At 36.4% G+C, this 19619-nt stretch overlaps 3 protein-coding genes across 5 annotated transcripts; 2 read left to right on the top strand and 1 right to left on the bottom strand.

The window, feature by feature from the left end:
* The first annotated feature begins 1598 nt into the window (after positions 1-1598).
* Positions 1599-6226, top strand: LOC147542944 (exocyst complex component EXO84B-like). Its single transcript, XM_086634677.1, has 7 exons — positions 1599-2185; positions 2616-2713; positions 3206-4259; positions 4472-4978; positions 5070-5258; positions 5349-5485; positions 5780-6226. Exons 1-7 carry the CDS (start codon positions 1988-1990, stop codon positions 5931-5933), a joined length of 2337 nt encoding a protein of 778 aa, XP_086490803.1. The 5' UTR covers positions 1599-1987; the 3' UTR covers positions 5934-6226.
* Positions 6227-6283: 57 nt separating this feature from the next.
* On the bottom strand, positions 6284-10226 carry LOC147542943 (uncharacterized). Of its 2 annotated transcripts, none has more exons than XM_086634679.1 (9): positions 9644-10226; positions 9040-9120; positions 8430-8750; positions 8220-8355; positions 7936-8101; positions 7464-7592; positions 7177-7371; positions 6813-6935; positions 6284-6554 (listed from the first exon to the last, which is right to left on the bottom strand). In XM_086634679.1, the coding sequence occupies exons 1-9, from the start codon at positions 9807-9809 to the stop codon at positions 6459-6461; spliced, it is 1413 nt and encodes a 470-aa protein (XP_086490805.1). In that variant the 5' UTR covers positions 9810-10226; the 3' UTR covers positions 6284-6458. The 2 variants fall into 2 exon arrangements, with proteins under 2 accessions (XP_086490805.1, XP_086490804.1); XM_086634678.1 differs by having other exon boundaries at positions 9040-9129; positions 9644-10171.
* Positions 10227-12837: 2611 nt separating this feature from the next.
* LOC147542942 (tRNA (Ile)-lysidine synthase) lies at positions 12838-17903 on the top strand. 2 transcript variants are annotated; one of them, XM_086634913.1, is made up of 4 exons: positions 12838-13460; positions 16058-16171; positions 16322-16612; positions 17495-17903. In XM_086634913.1, exons 1-4 carry the CDS (start codon positions 12963-12965, stop codon positions 17726-17728), a joined length of 1137 nt encoding a protein of 378 aa, XP_086491039.1. In that variant the 5' UTR covers positions 12838-12962; the 3' UTR covers positions 17729-17903. The 2 variants fall into 2 exon arrangements, with proteins under 2 accessions (XP_086491039.1, XP_086491040.1); XM_086634914.1 differs by lacking the exon at positions 16058-16171 and having other exon boundaries at positions 12889-13460.
* The last annotated feature ends 1716 nt before the right edge of the window (positions 17904-19619 follow it).

Here is a 19619-nt window from a genome sequence, read left to right as displayed (position 1 = left end):
CGTTGTTGTTTTGTAGACATGAGGATAATAATATTCACGGTTGTATGACTGTCACTGTATACGTGCCTTTGCGATAGTTTCATAACAGTTGTGAGCATATTCCATCCGTGTAATGTATCCAATACATTTAATGTGTGATTTTCTATCATACTCTATGAACAATGTTGAAGAAGTTTTAAAGGTGCCTCCTGCTAGTGTTAATGGCACCTCCATGTTATTGGAGGCTCACATATTTTCGAAAATGGGTACGAAAACCCCCCTCTTCAAATTGATAGACTGACGTCCACCACGGTTGGATACCTAAGTCCGTGGGGTTGGGGTCGAGTCCCGGTGGAAGTTGTTTGCCATCAAGATTTATCCCATGTAATTTAGGTAATATATAGTAAATAATATAACAATTTGTTAGGCTTTAGGCCTCTTTCATGTTGTCGGGTTTTAGGTCTCTTTCATTCTGGTTTAAATTAAACGGTTACCATGCTTATCACATCTTCATGATGTATCAATGTCTTGTAACGACTAACGTAGATCGTAGTCGAGTTCTCAAAAAAAAAAGAAAAAATTGATAGATTGAAGTCCATTTAGTTACACAATCTGTTAAATCTACAAACTCCAATTTTGTGGTAGAGCACTACCACCACTACAAAATTTTCAACTCCGGTGGATTCAAGTTAGTGGTGGGAAAAAGGTCCGGAAGACCGCTACCCGATCTGTTCGACCGAGACAAAAAGTGTCTATGGGCACCCGATGGTCATAACGGTCAGTGACCGACCGACCCGAAAGAAGTGGAGGACGGTCACAATGAAAATTCTATGTCGGCTGACCGCCCGCTAACCGATCGATCAATATAGCCCGTCCAAATACCCGACTGGTACTAGTTACCGAATAAACCCGTCTTCATTTTCAGAGGTTATAGAACATCGGATTTTATAGACTTATGATGGTTGTTCTCTCTCTGAATCTCTACATCCATTCAACGTTTTGCACCGAGCATTGTATTACGAAGGTCTGTATAACTTTGTGTTATGTTTTTCTCTGAATCTTTTGTCCTCACTAGTTTCATTCATACCTAATGGTTCGATTCATATTTGTTGTTTGATGGTTGTTTAACGCGGATGAAAATGGTCAACAGTTGGTAGCCCAAGTGGTTCCAAGGTGTTGACATAAACTCCAGAAATCCCTGGAGGTCTCAGGTTCGAATCCCAGAGAAGGTGGAATCTTTGGTTATTTGAACTGGGATTATTAGGGTGTAAATAATGTTGTTGGGCTTTAGGCCATGTCTTGTTGGGCTATAGGCCCGGTTCTGTTAGTGTTTGAATGGGCGGTTATCGAGCTTATCACATCTATGATGTATCAAGTGCCAAATGTAACGACATACGTAGATCGTAGTCGACTTCCAAAAAAAAAAAAAAAAACGCGGATGAAAATGAAGTTATAAGTTTCTGTAAATTGTTAGTGGAAAGCTCAAACCGAGACCGTCCGACGTCTGACTGGCCGGATAAAATAAATGGTCATGGACGGTCAATGGACAAACGATTTCTTGAAAGTTACCGTCCGAAACCACGTGAATAAATAGGTGGTCACCAACATTTTGTGTCCAAGTCGACTGACCCGAATCGATTCCCACCCTTAATTCAAGTCGAATTTTGTTACCAATCTCGGCTCAAGTCCTCTACTTTCTACTCTAGAACATTGAAGTTGAATTTGTTGAACTTGAGCGAAATTTTGTAACAAAATAGATCTGAATCCATGGATTTGGATCTTCTCTGACCGAATGTTGTCAAGCTAGATTGATCTAGGTGGCAATGTACAGTCACATTAATACTCATCCACGTATGACAAGAATGCTGACAAAGTTTTCATGACAAGTTTCTTCCCTTTTTTGTCATGATTTCAAAGGAAAAGCATCTCTTTCCATTTCTCTCTAAATTTTTTTTGTTTCTTGTTTGATCAAATCAGAAGATATAGAGAGAGAGAGAGAGAAACAATCATGGCGTCAGCGACGGTTTCATCAAGGCCAAGGAATCAAAGTCAAAGCAGTAGCGGAATGTTATCATCGGATTATGAAACAGGACCGGAAAGTGGACCCCAAAGTCCTCCTCTCTCCGATAAGCTTAAGATTTTCAAAACTTCTCAGTTTGATTCTGATGCTTATCTTACCTCTAAATGCCCTATCATGAATGAAAAGGTCTTTCACTTTCTCTCTCTAAATCCAGAAATTTATTTGTATAATTAGGTATGAATGTGAATTTGGCTCATATATTAGGTATTTGAAATCCCTAATTTGCTACTTTCCAACTTATTTCATTGATTTCTCTTGCCTATTTCATTTTCTAGGTTTTAACGATCCTTGGGTAGTGTTTATTTTTTTTTATTAAGTCAGATCTGAAATCTGACTCGAGGTCTGAATTGACACTGACTCGTATTTCAGAATGGTTGTTTTTGTCTGACTCAGTGATGGGCTACTTATCTGAATGGCTGTTTTGAGTTGATTTTGCGTCCATTTTAAATAGAGAGGAATTAGACGAGTCAGTTTCAGACAATGAGAAGAAACCAAACACCATCCTAATTGTGAAACTGTAATAATGTGGTAAAGGTGTGAGTGCTTGTTTTGACAGGAAATTAGGCGTGTATGCAATCATCTTCTAGATTTGAGAAAAGCTTCGGCAGAGGAAATGCGGAAGAGTGTTTACTCTAATTATGCTGCATTCATTCGGTAAATTTGAATTTCATACTCATTGTGAATGTTTTATAGCTTTGATATATCTCTAAACTATTGACGACTAAAACAAGAAACCTAGAATATCAAAGAACTGCTTGCTCAGTTGGTTGTGCATCCACTCCAAAAATCTAGGGGTTACAGGATCGACTGTCTTTAAGACAGTTCGTGCCAGTTATGAGCATGTTTCATCTTTATGATGTATCAAAGCCAATTTATGTATGGTTGGGTATCTGACTATTTGTAGCGCCCTAAGGTTTAGGGAGGTTATCGACATTGCTCCCGCTATTGATACCCAAGCCCAAGCCCAGCCATTAGGGGGTTTTGTTCTTGGAGTGGGCTCTGCGAGCCCCACACAGAAGTCCTCGACACTTGCTAAGCTTGAGCGCGCACGTATTTCCCAGGCTTCAGGCGCTCTCCCAAGCGATGTGGGACTATTATAGTTAAGCTATTTAGTGACTAAGCTGCCTATCTTCTTTGGAATTGTAGCACTTCAAAGGGAATCTCGGATCTTGAAGGCGAGCTTTTATCGATACGAAATCTGTTATCTACTCAGGCAACTCTTGTTCATGGTTTAGCTGATGGAGTACATGTTGATTCTCTGTCTACTGATACTGAAGATTCAACATCGGATGATATTTCGAACTTTGAACAATCAGAGGCTTCAAAAATTGAGAAATGGTCGAACGAATTTCCAGATATAATTGAAGTTTTGTTAGCCGAGAGGAGAATAGATGAAGCCTTAGCTGTACTTGATGAAGGAGAAAATGTAGCTAAAGAAGCGGATCAAAAGAGAATTTTAAGCCCTTCTGCATTATTATCACTGAAGACTTCTATCTCAGAACAACGACAAAAATTAGCGGATCAACTTGTTGAAGCTGCTTCTCAACCTTCTACTCGTGGGCTTGAGCTTCGCTCCGCCGTTTTAGCTTTAAAAAAGCTTGGTGATGGCCCTCGTGCACATTCTTTACTACTTAATGCTCATTACCAGAGGTTTCAGTATAATATGCAAAGTCTTCGTCCATCGAGCACCTCTTACGGAGCAGCATATACAGCTGTGCTCTCGCAGCTAGTCTTCTCAACCATCGCTCAAGCAGCAGATGACTCTTTGGCTGTATTCGGTGAAGAGCCTGCTTATACGTCTGAGCTAGTGACTTGGTCGATTAAGCAGACTGAAGCTTTTGCCGTCCTTGTAAAAAGACATGCAGTTTCCTCGTCGGCAGCAGCTGGAGGCCTCAGAGCTGCAGCTGAATGTGTTCAAATCGCTTTGGGTCTTTGTTCTTTGTTAGAATCTCGCGGACTAGCCCTTTGTCCAGTCCTTTTGAAATTATTTAGGCCTAGTGTGGAACAGGCACTGGATGCTAATCTGAAAAGAATCGAAGAGTCCACTGCTGCTCTAGCTGCCGCAGATGATTGGGTTCTCACTTATCCTCCTGTTGGTATACGTCCATCTGGGAGATCGGCAGCTACATCTATTGGTAGTATGATTGTCTCCCAACCTAAGCTTTCAAGTAGTGCACACAGATTCAACTCGATGGTTCAGGTGATTGATTCGATGTTCGTTAATAACTTAAACATATAACTTCAATAGATTTTGCTAGTTTCCTCTTATATGATATTTGATAGCATAAGTTGCTTAAGGTGGTATTTTGACGTAAAACTTGATGGAGGCCAATGAAGCAGAAATTTTCTTTCACTAAATGATAATTATTGAATTAATTAATACATTCTAAGGTATCTTTGATGAGTTTGCAGGAGTTTTTCGAAGATGTGGGGCCACTTCTGACTATGCAATTGGGTGGTACAACCTTAGAAGGCTTATTACGAGTATTCACCTCCTACGTCAATTTGCTAATCAATGCATTGGGTTCAACAGAGGATGAAGGAAATATGGAAGGTTGTCCAAATAGAATTGTTAGGATGGCTGAGACCGAATCTCAGCAGATGGCTTTGTTAGCAAATGCATCTTTATTAGCAGATGAATTGCTTCCACGAGCATTTATGAAGCTTAGTTCACTACAAAGTGGAAAAGATGATCCTCCTCGAGGAGCTTCAGAAAGACAAAACCGTGCTCCAGAGCAACGAGAATGGAAGAGACGTCTACAACGATCTGTTGACAGGTTAAGAGATAGTTTCTGTCGACAACATGCCCTTGAACTCATTTTCACAGAAGATGGCGATACCCATTTAAACGCAGATACATACATTAGTATGGACGGAAATGTTGAAGAGATTGAATGGTTCCCATCTCTAATATTTCAGGTATGTCATATTGTGACTTCTTCAGAAACCTTAATGAAATTGTTAAATTGCCGATGGATTAAGAACTTTACCTCATTTATATGACTCTCAGGAGCTTTTCGCAAAAGTAAATCGAATGGCAGGAATTGCGTCTGATATGTTTGTGGGTAGAGAAAGATTTGCGACTATTCTATTAATGAGACTGACCGAGACTGTCATCATGTGGCTTTCGAATGACCAAACCTTTTGGGACGAAATTGAGCAAGGTCCAAGAGCTTTAGGTCCTATTGGCCTTCAGCAGGTACTTGCCTTCAATTAGTCAGTTTCATATCTCTTTTGATACTCAGTTTTATATACTAATTTTCATTTTTATTTGGTATGGTGTTTATAGTTTTACTTGGACATGGAGTTTGTAATTCTTTTTGCATCCCAAGGTCGTTACTTATCCCGTAATCTACATCAAGTAATCAAAGACATTATAGCTCGAGCACTTGAAGCATTTGCTGCAACTGGAATTGATCCATATAGGTAAAAATTAGCAACTGGTGTTTGTCCTTTTTTGCGTTATCTGAATCTGACTTGTCTGACTATGAATCCTCCGACTCAGTTGGACAGAAAATCAACCCAAATCAGCCACATTCATACGAGAGACAAAAATAAACATCCTAAAATATGATTCGAGTTCATTCAGACCTTGAGTCAGATTTTAGATCCGACTCAGGAAAAAAAACCATACACATAGAATCGGCAAATTGAATTGCATTGAAAGATTATCTCATTCTTGTTTTCTTTTCCTCGCTTTAAATTGATTTGTTTTTGCAGTGTATTGCCTGAAGATGAGTGGTTTGCTGAAGTTTGTCAAATAGCAATGAAGATGATGATCGATAAAGATAAGGGAGATCGAGATGTTACAAGTCCAGCCGCTTCCATATCAGCACAATCGATATCGTCAGTCTTATCTCATGGGAGTTCTTAGTCCTCATTCTTTCAGCCTGGTTTTCAGATTGCACTAAGAATAACACTAGCAAAGAAGCTTCTGCCAAGGTTCACCCTATACTCAAAGAATTTCTTTATCTAACTATCTAATTCTTAGGAACTTTCAACTACTTGATATTCTTTTTCTGGTCCAAAAATAACCCCACAGATATGTCAAGATTCTTGGATCATTTGATTTTATTTTTGCTCCATTCAGCTTCTAGATTTGTAATTTGTTAACTATAATCTAATTCTTTGTACTTTTATATAACTAATGGAATTTATTCTTGATTACTTTTTTTATTCTGTCGAAATTCTTTTAAACGATACCAGTTGGAGACCTTGGTATGATTTTCATGAAAATATATGATCATTTAGTAAAACCTAAAGATGAGAATAATAATCCGAAAGGGAAGAACAAAAAGATACTCTATAGAGTCTAATACAATATGAAAAATTGCTTCTGAGATTTGTATTATGCTGTGAAATATGAAAAAGATATATAATATGTTCTTGACATGAGCTCTTAAACCAAATCCAGTTGATGGTAATTTGAGTAGTCGATCGCGTTCAATCTTACGCAACATAAGATCTGCTCCGGCAATTCTTCCGGCTTGTTTCCCTGCATTACCATACCAACCAACGAATTTGACAATTTGAAATTAAGCATGGATTCGGTGACATTTTGCTATTTTTTTTTTCTCATTGTCTGAGTCTGACTCGTCTGAAACGGACTCGTTTGAAAGGTACGGTTCAAATGAATCCAAAATCAGCAGTAGTTAGCCATTCAGACGAGATAATTAAGACTTCTAGTGAGACTTCAGACAATCAGACCTGACTTAGAAGAAAAGAAACTAAAACTACAAGTTAATCAACTTACTTGAATTGTAAGTCCAACATCTAAGATACAAATCTTGAGTCTGTCCAAGAACGCTGAAAATCCTTTTCTTGAAATGTAACTGAACCTATGCATATCGACATCAATTTCGAAGTAATTTTCCCCCTGTAAGAGTTTCGAAGCAACAACTTGTTAGCGATACCTTCTAGAAGACGGATAATGGTGGTGCTTTTTTTTCTCAGTGTTTGAATAAGACGGTCTGAATCAAATAAAAATCAATCTGAATATGCCATACAGACGAATCATACAAAAAAACAGTATTTTGAATCAAACTTCAGATCTTAGAGAAAAAAACAGATACTACCTAAGATTTATCTCAAATACTAGAATATAGTTGTCAATTTACCGAGTAAAATTCATGTTGAGGGCGTGAAAGAACGGGCTTTTCATTGTAAGTGTTCATAAGTTTTTTTTCGGGTCCATTTAACTGAAGATCATCAACGTTTGCGACACGACCCAAGATCTTTAACCGTTCCCTGACTGGGACAATTGTGTCTAATGGAAAACCGTTCACTTTTTCTACTTCATCATCGATTATCCTCTGGACCCAAAGCAAAAGAAAAGATAAGTATGAATATCATTCGTATCGATAAGAGAAGAATTAAAGAAAAACATAAATTCTTATCGGCTTACCCTAAAATTTTCTTGGAAATGCAGAGGAATTTCTTTCGAGTAGTTCTCAGAAAGCTTAAAATACAAAACGAAGCTCATTCCTTCTCCATCAGTTTCACTCTGAAAGATAGCGGGCGGATATAATGGAATCTGCAGAGACAACCATGTTAATAAGAAAAACATTGGCTCATGAAGAAATGAATATCTTCAACTTGGAAGGAAGAAAGATCAAAATGTCCTTCGGCTAAGGGTCTTAGATGCCATGATTCTGATAAACGTCGCGGGCCATTGGGCTTGATATTGACCCGTTCGCAAGATTCTTTTGATATATGACAGAACAATAAAAATAGACATGTATTAATTTGTCTCACAACCGAAATCAAAGGTAAGACATCCCAATATCACAAAACATAACAATAAACTCACAATGTGTATTTTCTATTCTCCCATTTTCATCATCGGAATCGTAAAAATGAAGACTTTTTATAACTACCTGAACATTTACAACAAGAATCGGTGGGAGAATACCAGTTGAAACACTTGCAGGAGGAAGTTCCACAAACCGAGCAATATGATCAATTTTTCGTGGACATAAGAAGACATCAACACCAAACGGGTAATATGCAGCATTGTTAGAAGCAAACTCTTTCTTCTTATCCCTGCCATTATACATATTTAGAAACGGGTCCTAGTTAAGACGAGTTATAAGTAAAAGTATTAGAAAAAAATATCCGAAATGAAGAAGAAAAAGTAACTACTCGGATAATGTTTTCTTACCTAAGATAATTTTCGGCTCTGACTCTAAAAGAACCAGGTTCAATAGCTGACCAACAATTTAACACTTTCTTGTTTATCGGACAGAACGGAACTTGGGTGCCTGCTATTGGTCTCCGCACAACCATCTTCGTTGGGTCTGATACGAACAAGGAAATATGTCAGCTGGAAACTCATTATTAAGATTAATGTTCAAAAAATGGTGATACTCACTTGATGTTGAATTAGCATTCTCCTCTTTCGATTTAAATGACACTTTTGTGACTCCCTTTTGCCTCGTGCTGGGTGAAGTAGTAGGATTCGAACTTTTTTTCTTCGTATCGATAAAATCATTAGTGTGTTCTTCAACACTTGGTTGGGACACCCGTTCGTTAGCATCATCTGAATGTGAAATCCTTCTGCTTGTAATGATTGGAACCGTACTAACAGAAAGTCGTGCAGACGCATTATCGTTTTCGCGTTCATGGTTAGTAATTGGAATCGAGAAGATACTAGATACTGATGAACGTACAGATCCATTTGACGAAAGGGCATCTGAACAAAAAATGAGAAACTTGCTCCATTAAAGAACAAATTACCTGTGCATCTAAAGAGCTCAAGTAAATAGGGATATTTTTTCTCGTTGTAAGAATCTGTTTGTCTGAATCTAATGGGTCTAAGGTCAGTCCTAATCATCCATTCAGACGAGCAGACAGAAACAAACATTCCAAAATCTGAATCAAGTTAGTCAAGTCCTCGATTCAGATTTCAGATCTGACCCAGAGAAAAGAAAACACAACCTTAAACAAGATTGTGATTTGTGAATTTGAAAAACTCCGCTTACCGTCATGAACACTTCGAAAATCTTCGTCATTGTCGGGGTCTAATTGCGGAAAGGAGTCGAGCGACTCGAACCATGCTTCTTCTGCAATTGCTAACATTAAAATCATTACTCAATCATATAAGATATTTCAATAACTTTTCATTGGTATAACCTGAAAAACCTAATTACTGTAAACAAATTTAACAAGCTGAATAATGTGTATAAGTTTTCGAAAAGGTTGATCAACAATTACCCTAATTAATTTTTCATTGTTATAACTAAGAACTCTAATCACTAAAAAACAAAAGCAACCCATAAACAAATTATGGTTAGCAAATTAATCTCAAGCTAGAGTTCCGTCGTTTTTCCCATTGTCTTTATCTGACTCGTATTATGAATAGTCTAATCCAAAATCAGACCGTCGTACCAGTCATTCATCAAGAGTCAGACAAAAACCCATAGTTCTAAAAGCTTACTCGAGTCAAATCAAACGTCAAGTCAGATTTCAGTCAGGCTTAGAAAAAATCAAAATTAGTACTAATGAATTGAAATATTAAGGTACTTCCACAATTCTTCATAATTAAGTCAAAATTAATAGTTAAAAAGATTGAGTTCAATTCAAAACCTTGATTAGTTGGATTGCTAATGGAATGATCTGGATGGACAACATTAGCATGAGATAATTGATCAGATTTCCCAAAGAACATCTTTTTCTTAAACCCTAATTTTTTGTTTAGTGATGTTGATCTTCTTTCTTTACAATCTTTTGGCTTTGAAGCACAACCTCCCATCACCCCTTCTTCTCTTTCTTTCTCTCTCTCTCTCTACAAAGCTAAAACTTTTGCTCTGTTAAATGGGTATTTGTTCAATTACTCTGTTCTCATTTTCTACTCTCTAAAGTTGAGAGAGAAATTAAACAAAATAAGGGTTTTTCGTTTAATCTTGTCTTTGTTTTCTAACTAGGAAAAGAAATTGAGGGAGTTGGCTTGGGTGTTAAGAATAAATTGAAAAATGGAAAGCTAATTAGACAGAATCTATTTATAATTTATTTGCTTAGGTTGTAAGAGAAGAAAAAAATGGGTTTTGATGAGATGAAATGGATTTGGAGAGAGAAAGAAAATTTCCCTCCTTAATTACTTGGATTTTCTCTGTCTCTATAGTTGTTAATCTCTCCTGTTTTTTCTTATATTTGATTCTAATCTATCTCTTCTTAATTAGTTGGAAAGAAATCAACAAGTAATCAAAAAGGTGGGATTCATTTGTCCTACGTGGACAGCTTAGTAGGACATTTGCGATTTGCCATGTGGACGTGTAGAAACGACAACAATTAAGGAAGAATATCTTTTTTTTTTGTCATTCTTCCTATTAGTAATTTAGTATGGGAGCATATAGCTTGAGCAATAACTAGATACATGTTCCTGAGGCCCTGTTTGGCGCGCGGGAATGGAATGTGATTTTTGGGAATCACATTCCCATAACGTGATTCTTGGGCATCAGATTACTGTAGTTTGATGGTTTGTTTGACCAGGAATAGGAATTTGATTCCTGACATATTCCTAATTAGGTGTTTGGTTTGTATATGAATAGGAATGTAAATATTTTACCCTTACTTAAACTACATAAAATACACATCAACTTTTTTTTTTAGCATAAAATATACACATCAACTTTGTAATATATTAAAATCAGTATTATTTTTTCAAATTCGTAGATATGAAATAATAACACGATACATCAAAGGGTTAGAATTTAAAGATAATAAATAAATATCTTAATAAAAATTTATCTAAAACTAAAATTTTGTTCGTAAACCTAGATAGAAATTTATCTAAAATTACATTTTGTTCATAAACATAAATGGTACTTATTAATACCAAATCCTACCAAAAAATAAAATTGGTAATTCAATATTTTGTTTAGGACATATTTGTCAATAAATATTAATATATGTGATTCCGGGGAATGGGAATCACAAACCCACCTTCCCGGGTTTGATATTACCCCTTTTTGAGGGAATCACATTCTGGGAATCACATTTCATTTCCACGCCATTCCCGCGCACCAAACATGACCTTAGAGTTGTAATCCTATTAAGGTTATACTTGTCTTTGGTACAACAAATATGAAATCACGAAAGCGATACAATTTTTTTAAGAAATATTTGGAGAAAAGTCTAAAATATTCCTTAATACCACTATAAGTCTAATGTTCACACAAAATAGGTCGAAAGTAAAAAAAATACAATTTTTAATATTCACCGAACAAATCATTTTTGCATACACCATATTTTAAGATCACCAAACAAAATATTTTTGTGTGACATCGTTATCTTATTGCATTAAACAAAATGTAAATAATCATATCCATTATATTGTTTAACTTCACACATTTTTATTTGTGTTCTGTATAGAACAAATATATTCTCTCACATATCTACACATCCATTAAACAATTAACACCTGAAACTATTAACACATTAGTGTGCTTAAATGCAGAAAGAATAAATATTCAAAAGAAATGAACTTTCTTTTACCTATTGTATATTAAGTTTGGATCTCAAACACAATATATTTTTATTTTGGACCTGTCGCCCACCAACTTTTTTTTCCTCCCAGATATTTCTGGCAAAAGAAAATCACCATCTCCTACTTCTACCACTTCGTCATTCATGCTTAGCGCGAAAAATGAACGTAATAAATTCATAATAATCACAATGTTTTATCACATTGTTCGATTTGATCGTAGTTATGATCAGTAAAGATTGGTTTTGTCTATGAGTTATTTGATTGACGATCCCAAGACAAATAGAACCGCAAACCCACTCATGAGTTTGAGATTCTTCTCTTATCGATATTTGTTGTAGAAGTGATTCCTACTACAATTTTGCGTCCAAATTGAATACGGTAGTAACCACATTTCATTTTCGTTCCTCAAACAAATGTTCTAAACATAGAACTTGGCACCTCGGTCTGATGGACTTTTGGTTTTTGTTTGATAAAGAGTTGCAAGAGTCATTACATTCGTCACATGACATTGATTACATCACAAACATACAACATTGAAATACAACATGAGATTTATACACTGTCATAATTGATACCTTGACTTTTAAAAGCCATACAACGACCTTTAAATGTCATCAAAACGGGGACTTAGAGTCCATTTAGACTACCTATACTTTAGTTATTACTCAATTGCGTGCGATAAATCATGAGGATATTTGAGCTCCAATAAAAACTTGAACCATAACCTCTAAGGCTTAAGATGGGATGCAACCCATGGGACCAAAGGCAGATTTGTGGGTGTGGGAAGTGGGATGCATAGGGGTCTTTGTTTTGGGAAAACAAAAAAAAATCCAAGTACAAACATTTGGGTGGAAACTTTTTTTGTTTCCCCTGAAGCCCGCACCTCGGCCACTACTTATTCGCGCGCGACAAAGGTTTCTGGTAAATTGTCATTGCAGACAACCTAAAATAAATGTTGTTATCTCTCTTCTTGTCTTTGTTGGATCTATATATCTATTTCTCTCGCTCTCTATCTCTATTTCTATCTTTCTCAAATCTCATCCTTTCTTTCTCTAAAGTTCTAAATTCGCACAAAATTCCGGCCAAGAGGTTCCCGTATCGAACTAGAGAGGATATAGAGATGTGAAGGAGGAGAAGAAAGAAAAAGTGAAAAACGACGGTGGTTCTCGGTTAAAAGTGGTGACCAGAAGGGGTGGTGGTCCGGAGTGATGGTGGGGGTTGGAAGAAAGGAAGAATACGAAATAGTGTGGATATTTCCACCCCAAAAAAACGTGGTAGTCCTGATTTTTTTTCCATTCACCAAGACATCGACCTATTTGGGGCGGAAGGACTAATATTTCCCCGCCAAAGCCCTCAATCACAGCTAAATGGTAGACGGAGGAAATTAAGAGAGAGATAGAGAGTGAAGAGAGAGAAACAATGGTGGCGATCTCGCTTTACAGGGGAAATATGCATAGAGTTCCCGACGTTCCTCGATCATGGTTGATGCCAAAACCTACCATCTCCGTCAAAGATTTCAGACGTCTCACTCACCGACGTGACAGAATCATCTCCTCCACCTCTAACCCTAACCCTAATTCTACCCCCAATCTTTCTTCAGAACAACAGGGAGAAGTAGTTGGAGATAATGAATGTTCCAAACAACTCCCGATCTCAACTACAAAACCAGAAGAACTTCCTCAAAATCCACCAGAACAACCAGAAAACAACAACAAAGACAATGATCCCAAGCAGGAAAAGGAGGAAGAAGAAGAGGAGAAGAGGGTAGTTATTGATTCCCAAAATCATGGGGTTTTAAAACCTAATCTTCGTATTGAGCTACCCATGGAAGTCGATGAACTCATTTCATCTCCTGTTACAAAATCTGCCTTACCAGAAGAGGAGAATTTGCTGGTTTCTTGTCAGCCCACTGTGAAGGTAAAAGGTCTCTCCTTTATGTGTTGGGATCGTCTTCTCTAATTTTCTTTTTGTATATTTTCTTGCTTATTAGTGATTTGTCCTTAGTTTGTCTAACTCAGAAAATTGAAGTAGAAATGCTAATTTTGGTAGTACAATACATGAAGATTTGGGGTATGGGTGGTTCTTGAAACTAGATAGTTGAAAATACGAAAGACGGATTAGGGGAAGATTCAATGGCATCCTTGTCCCTAGGTGATGTTATTTTTCTTTAAACTAGGTATGATGAAAATATGAAAGAGGGATTAGGGTAAGATTCAACGGCATCCTAGTCCCTAGGTTATTTTTCTTATTGGAAATACAAGATTACATGAGTAGGATAGACTATCTTAATTCTTACGTCATACATTAATTGGCTTGGATACATCATAAGGATAGAATATGCTCATAAGTTCCATGAGAGACTGTCCTAATGCCATTGATAGATTCTTAAGGCCATACAAGCTACCGTAAAGAGTGAAGGCCATTATTATACCTTTACTAACGTAGAATCAATGAATGATGGATTTCCACTTCCACAGAGTATCGATCCTGGAACCTCCAAGTTTTCAGAGTGGATGCACTACTTTTTTTTTAACGATTGGAATAAAATAAAATAAAATAGTACAACTGCCCAAGCAATTTGTCAAGCGCTGGGGCAGAATATGCTGCTTCTGGCCAAACGATAAAACATTAACAATCTATTGTTTCTGTAATTGCATCCCAAGAGATAGTGAAGTCAAGATAAGAGTAGTGCTTCACCCATTTATCCTCTCTGCTCAAAAAATGCAGAAGCAATTTTCCATCTTCTATAATTCTCTCGGAGGTGACCTTGCTCTCTTTAAAGATAGCGTTGTTTTTCTCTTTCCATACTGCCCAAACCATGTCATTAGGAATTATTCTCCATTTCATTCTTCCCTCTTTAGGTAATGCAAACAGTGCCCCCAAAACAAACATGTCTTGTGTTAGCTGTGGGAGACAACACCTAATATTGAAGCTAGATAAAAAGAAATACCGCAATGTATGAACAGACGAGGACCATATTCGGTTTGCACAAAGTGCATCTATCGGCCTTGTGTAGCCCCTTTTGATCAATTGGTCCTCTGTTGGAGTCTACCTAAGATGGCTACCCATATGACAAAGCTCACTCTGGGTTGAATGTTTCCTTTCCAACTGTGAAGCACGATTCTATCTTGCACGACTGGGGCTCGAATAAATTTGCCATAACAGTTTTTCTGTGATTTCCTCCTCCCTTTCTTTCCAATATATACTTGTCTACATACTCTGAGATTTGAATGGAGTTAATAGCCAGAAGTATCGATCCCGACCCAGTAATTTAAGTTTCGTCTAAGATGAATGATCCAGTCATTGTCATCCCCTTGATTCACATGGTCTGGCACTAATCCATCTTTCTTTATAGCAATGCTAAATATATTGGGTAAGACTCCTTGAGGGGGATAATGGAGCACCAGCAGTCGTGCCAGAACAAAGTTGATCTACCATTTCCTGCTTTTCTCTTCAACAGTCCTTCAAGCTTCTGATTTTTGATTGTAGATTCCTCTACACTCCGAGCAGCCATAAGCTTTTTGGTCGAGGGTTTAGTAAGTCTGTTCCATACCTCCAAATTATACTTTTCCTTCTATTATCTTCTTCCAAAAAGCGTTTTTCTCGGCATCAAACCTCCAAATCCATTTAGCCAGTAAGGCTTCATTCATGGCTTTGATATTCTTTATTCTAACACCACCTTCTGATATTGGCTCGGAATATTGATCCATGACAACTAATGGATCCTTTTCTTTTCCTTACGGTTAGGGGGAGATAAAACATCACAACCTATTTGCTATAAACAGTAAAGGCAATTGAGGTTTTGAGGTTGTATCGGAAAAGTGAAATATGCAAAATATTCAGCCAGAAGTTATCAATGAAAGTACAATGGAAGAAGCAAGCAGGGCACTCAATTTTCTATGCATTCTGAAATTTCTAACCTGAAATGAGATAACTATATAAGATGAACTTGTTTGATGAAAATAAATATTGGGTGGTGTGTTTATGCCTAGCAATGTCAAAAGTTTTTACTGGTTTTGCATTGTCGAAAAGGATTTGCAATCTCCGTCAAAACCTTCATAAAATAATAATAATAATAATAATAATTTTTTTGAAACCCTTGCTCTTATTGAACTGACGGAAGACAATGTTCTTGGACACTCTGGGTTAATACTTCAACATGTGTTCCAAACCTGAGGCAACAGTTGCACACTATTAAGAGGAGAAACCCTTGCTCATAAAATTGAAATACAAATGATCATGTTAAATCTAGGTAGCTGACAAACGGTTCAACAGTTATATTATCATAAGAAACATTATCAAGAAAGAGGTAAAATCTGGTTCCTTTAGGCTTTATCATGTGAAGAGAAGATGAGGTTTCAATGGAGGAAGCAACAAGGTTGTAGGTTCTCGATTGTTCGGTTGTCGAGTTAGACTGCGGCCTAGGGTTTACTTACCGTATTCGTTTTACTGTATGTAGGAGGGTGATGATTTATTTTACTATTCTTAATGCTTATACCAGACTTTCATGACAGATGAGTGAAAATGTGGATTTGCTAACTGAAAAAGAGAAAAGGAAAAAAGAATTGGAGGAGAAGCTGGAAGTTTTAAATGGAAGGAAGCATAACCTAGTACAAATGCTGAAGCAGGTCTGTGATTATCTGGAAGACGGAATTATCAAACATATTAACTCATAATCCTGCCGAGAATATATGAAACCTAGTGTATTAACTTATATCGTCTCTTCAAATTCTTGGCTTTATTTTTGCCATAATATTATATTTTTTGATGCCAATCAGATTCTAAATGCGGAGGAGGAGATGAAGAGAAGAAACAACATGCAGGTGTCAGGTATCCGTCCTCCTGTTTCTCTGCAAGCAGAAGCTACAAGTGACTTTGGGTCTAGTCCTAGACAAAATGCTGCAAGAGTCGTGTCAGAGGCAAATCTCAGTGGAGACGTGGAAGGAGAATCAGAAGATGTTTCTACTCATCATACGCATGCCCGTCATCTTCAACAAGTTCGTGGTTCATCTCCTTCTGCATCTTCTCCTCGTAGAAAGGCTGCACACAACTCGCTTCAACCAAATCCGGTAACATATTATACTCCTCTTTACATCATGAAATACTTATATATTAGTAATAATAGCTTAATGCATTATAAACTTAACAATAAGTAATCTACTTAATGTGGTAAATTATCATCTCTAGCAAAAGGTGACTACTGTTCATGAAACATCACTCGACTATGTTAGAAAGGTGGTCAAGGTGTATGCTTCGAGGCCTAACGACCCAGTATTCCTGGACGAATTATTCTTTCATTGTTGTACTCTCTATTTACTTGTTGACTTCCAAATAGTTTAGTTGTTGATTTTTGCTTGCACGTGTTAATCGTGTGTAATCCCATAAATGTTTTGAAAACAAAAAGCTTTGAGGAAAAATGATTTTAAGGTATGGTAAATGTTTATTAGGTATGAGCCTTTAACGAGACGTACATTTTTAATGCCTCAGAGACCACATTTCACCTCATCACTGTAACTGCCTCGAGGATTCAGAATTTTCAAAAGTCGGTCCTGGTCCACCTCATGAGTGACAATATGCAAGTTTAACGGATCTCAGTGGACACAATTTTTTTTCTTTTTACTGATTTCTTTATCTTCAATTGCTAGATATATTTGGATTTTTTGTTGCGATGTTACTTCAGATTTACTTAACGTAGGATAAATAGAAGTTCATAGAAGAGGTCGCTCATGTCACTTATTTTCTGAAATTTGTGAAATTATCCTTTTACTTTCTTAATACTTCTTGCCATGATTCCTTCCACGCATGAGTTAATTTTAATTCCTTCCACCAAATGACAATTATTTCGTGAATATATTTATTGTTTTATTATATTTTATTTCGTTAATTATTTTACAAATGTTTCAATTCAGGATTTTTTTTCAAAATTCACATCCATTTCTGTTTATTTGCAGGTTCTTCACCCTCCTCGAGCAACACCAAGCACATCAAGCATGTTACTAGGTGTTGTCACAGCCAGCCCATCTCGCTTTGCACCAACCGGACCTCCTCATCAAGGAAGTCATCCTCCAAATCTACCAGCTCCTGTATCAGTTTCAGGAAACCAGTTCATAGCTTCTTCTCCTTCCCCTGCAGCTTCAGGTGGCACTTCAATCTTCAGAGAATCCCGATTAACCAGTCCTTCCTAAAACTTCAAGTAATCAATTCTCTTCGTATTTCAACCCCATCTAATGAATATAATTGTAGGAACATGGGCTTAACAAAATCAAACTGGATTAGCAGAAACTTTTAGTGTGTTTTTTAGTCTTTACATATCTAATCTGTAAATTTGTTTAAAAGAAAAAAAATTTGTACTTGGGTTTACCTTTCAGCATCGTTTTGCTCTTCATGTGGTGAATGAATCTTCTTGAAAAATTATAAGAATAGATGGAAAGAACCTTATTCATGAGAAGTATGGTTGATTACAACATGAAATTAGGAAATAAGTCAGAGATCTCCTGTTTTCGTGGGTCTCGACAAATCGTAAGAAATCATGGTAATCCCTAAGATTGAAATATACCATCTTGAGCAATAGAGCCAATAATCTTTCTAGTGATTATGATATTGTCTAGTGAATTTTTATTGATATATATGTAAAGTTAAAGGAAACGTGTGTAAATTGTAAGTTAAAAGTCTTTGTTAGACAATATTGTGGGTATGTTATTCTATTTATCGTTGGTGCGCAGCCTCCTTTTTATCTGTTCTGAAATTGACCCTAGGACGTGGTCAGATTCTGAACATGAGTTTTATTTATGTGTAATTTATTTGTGAAATTTGAATCCTTTTATGTATTTACTTATCTAGTAAATCATTGACTATAAAGATTTGTTATCATATCTAACTCCATTAGAACTAGTTCAACAACAACAAAAAAAATCCATTAGAATGGTAAAGGCAAGCAAACAACAAAAATTAGCACAAATTTTACTTCAATTTCAAAATATTGTAACATTTGGTGAAAATTGGACAAAGACAAATGAAAATGAGAAAAGAGAAGATAAAAGATTTTTGATATAGGAAGAACAATGTTTAGTAAAGACAATGCATTAGCTAAGGAGAGCATTTTTTTAAGGACAGGGAGAGATAAATACTATTTTCAAAAATATCTCAAAATTAAATATTGATCCCTCCCCTAAAACTCTTTTCGACCAAAGAGAGAAAAACTCTTAAAACTCTGTTCGATCAAAGAGAGAGAAACTCTTAAAATTCTGTTCGATTAAAGATAGAGAAGATGTTGTTCGATCAAAGAGAGAGATAGAGATGGAAACTCTAAATCTTAAACAACTAACACAACACTCATCTCCATAGAAGGGTTAATACCTTTTGTTATTGCTTGATTTCTCTATCCATTTTTAGGGTTTTAACAATGATTACCGTAATTTTTAAAGATTTCAAGTATCAATTTCGCTTAGCATAAACAAAAATTCATGAGGGTTACAATCAACACAAAGAATTATGACTTGTGATTCCATTACTAAGATATATCCAATTGAAGTAACTAAGAACTTTGAATTGATGTAATGATATTATTGAATCATCAGAACGACTTCTATATCTCGTCTTTTAGTTCCAACCCATGGAGTTTTTATCAATCCCTACGACTCTAGTCTTTCCATTTCGTCTCGGATGAATGAATAAACAAATGAAATGGGAGGACTTTTTTATTGAAGCTCTTTTTTATTATTTATTTATGTCATCTCCTTTATAGCAGGTTGGTTACACTTACAACCTAAACGGAAACCAATTGTATACCACCACTTATAAATACCAGAATAAGCGACATTTACTGGGCCAAGAGCATCCACTCGAGTAAATGCTTCCACAGCGGGTTGACCAAAATGAGGATCCCAAATTGCATGAGCAACATGTCTTATATGTAAAGGGTTATTTACCCATGACTCAAAATTTCCTTGCCAAGCTACATGAAATAGATTTCTAGAAGTCCGCATAAGAATTATTGCTAACTGCCCGAAGTGAGAAGCAAAAATATTCTGATAAAGACATTCCTCAGTAATATCATCATGACTCGTAGTTCCTACG

This window comes from Eschscholzia californica, unplaced genomic scaffold (genome assembly GCF_041429995.1).
Source record: "Eschscholzia californica isolate CP2 unplaced genomic scaffold, dmEscCali1.0.p SCAF_4, whole genome shotgun sequence".
Lineage (NCBI taxonomy): Eukaryota > Viridiplantae > Streptophyta > Magnoliopsida > Ranunculales > Papaveraceae > Eschscholzia > Eschscholzia californica.
The sequence above is the reverse complement of the archived record's forward strand: the minus strand, read 5'-3'. Positions and strand labels throughout refer to the sequence as shown.

What these genes read in the sequence shown, in the direction of transcription:
- LOC147542944 (XM_086634677.1), top strand. Translation starts at nt 1,988, where the DNA reads ATGGCGTCAGCGACGGTTTCATCAAGGCCAAGGAATCAAAGTCAAAGC. An exon ending in TCCCATCTCTAATATTTCAG is followed by an intron (nt 4,979 to 5,069) that starts GTATGTCATATT and finishes TATGACTCTCAG; the next exon opens with GAGCTTTTCGCAAAAGTAAA. An exon ending in GTCCTATTGGCCTTCAGCAG is followed by an intron (nt 5,259 to 5,348) that starts GTACTTGCCTTC and finishes TGGTGTTTATAG; the next exon opens with TTTTACTTGGACATGGAGTT.
- LOC147542943 (XM_086634678.1), bottom strand. Translation starts at nt 9,809, where the DNA reads ATGGGAGGTTGTGCTTCAAAGCCAAAAGATTGTAAAGAAAGAAGATCA. An exon ending in CTCAACATGAATTTTACTCG is followed by an intron (nt 6,936 to 7,176) that starts GTAAATTGACAA and finishes AAACTCTTACAG; the next exon opens with GGGGAAAATTACTTCGAAAT. An exon ending in ATGTTGGACTTACAATTCAA is followed by an intron (nt 6,555 to 6,812) that starts GTAAGTTGATTA and finishes ATGGTAATGCAG; the next exon opens with GGAAACAAGCCGGAAGAATT.
- LOC147542942 (XM_086634913.1), top strand. Translation starts at nt 12,963, where the DNA reads ATGGTGGCGATCTCGCTTTACAGGGGAAATATGCATAGAGTTCCCGAC. An exon ending in CTTGTCAGCCCACTGTGAAG is followed by an intron (nt 13,461 to 16,057) that starts GTAAAAGGTCTC and finishes CTTTCATGACAG; the next exon opens with ATGAGTGAAAATGTGGATTT. An exon ending in ACTCGCTTCAACCAAATCCG is followed by an intron (nt 16,613 to 17,494) that starts GTAACATATTAT and finishes GTTTATTTGCAG; the next exon opens with GTTCTTCACCCTCCTCGAGC.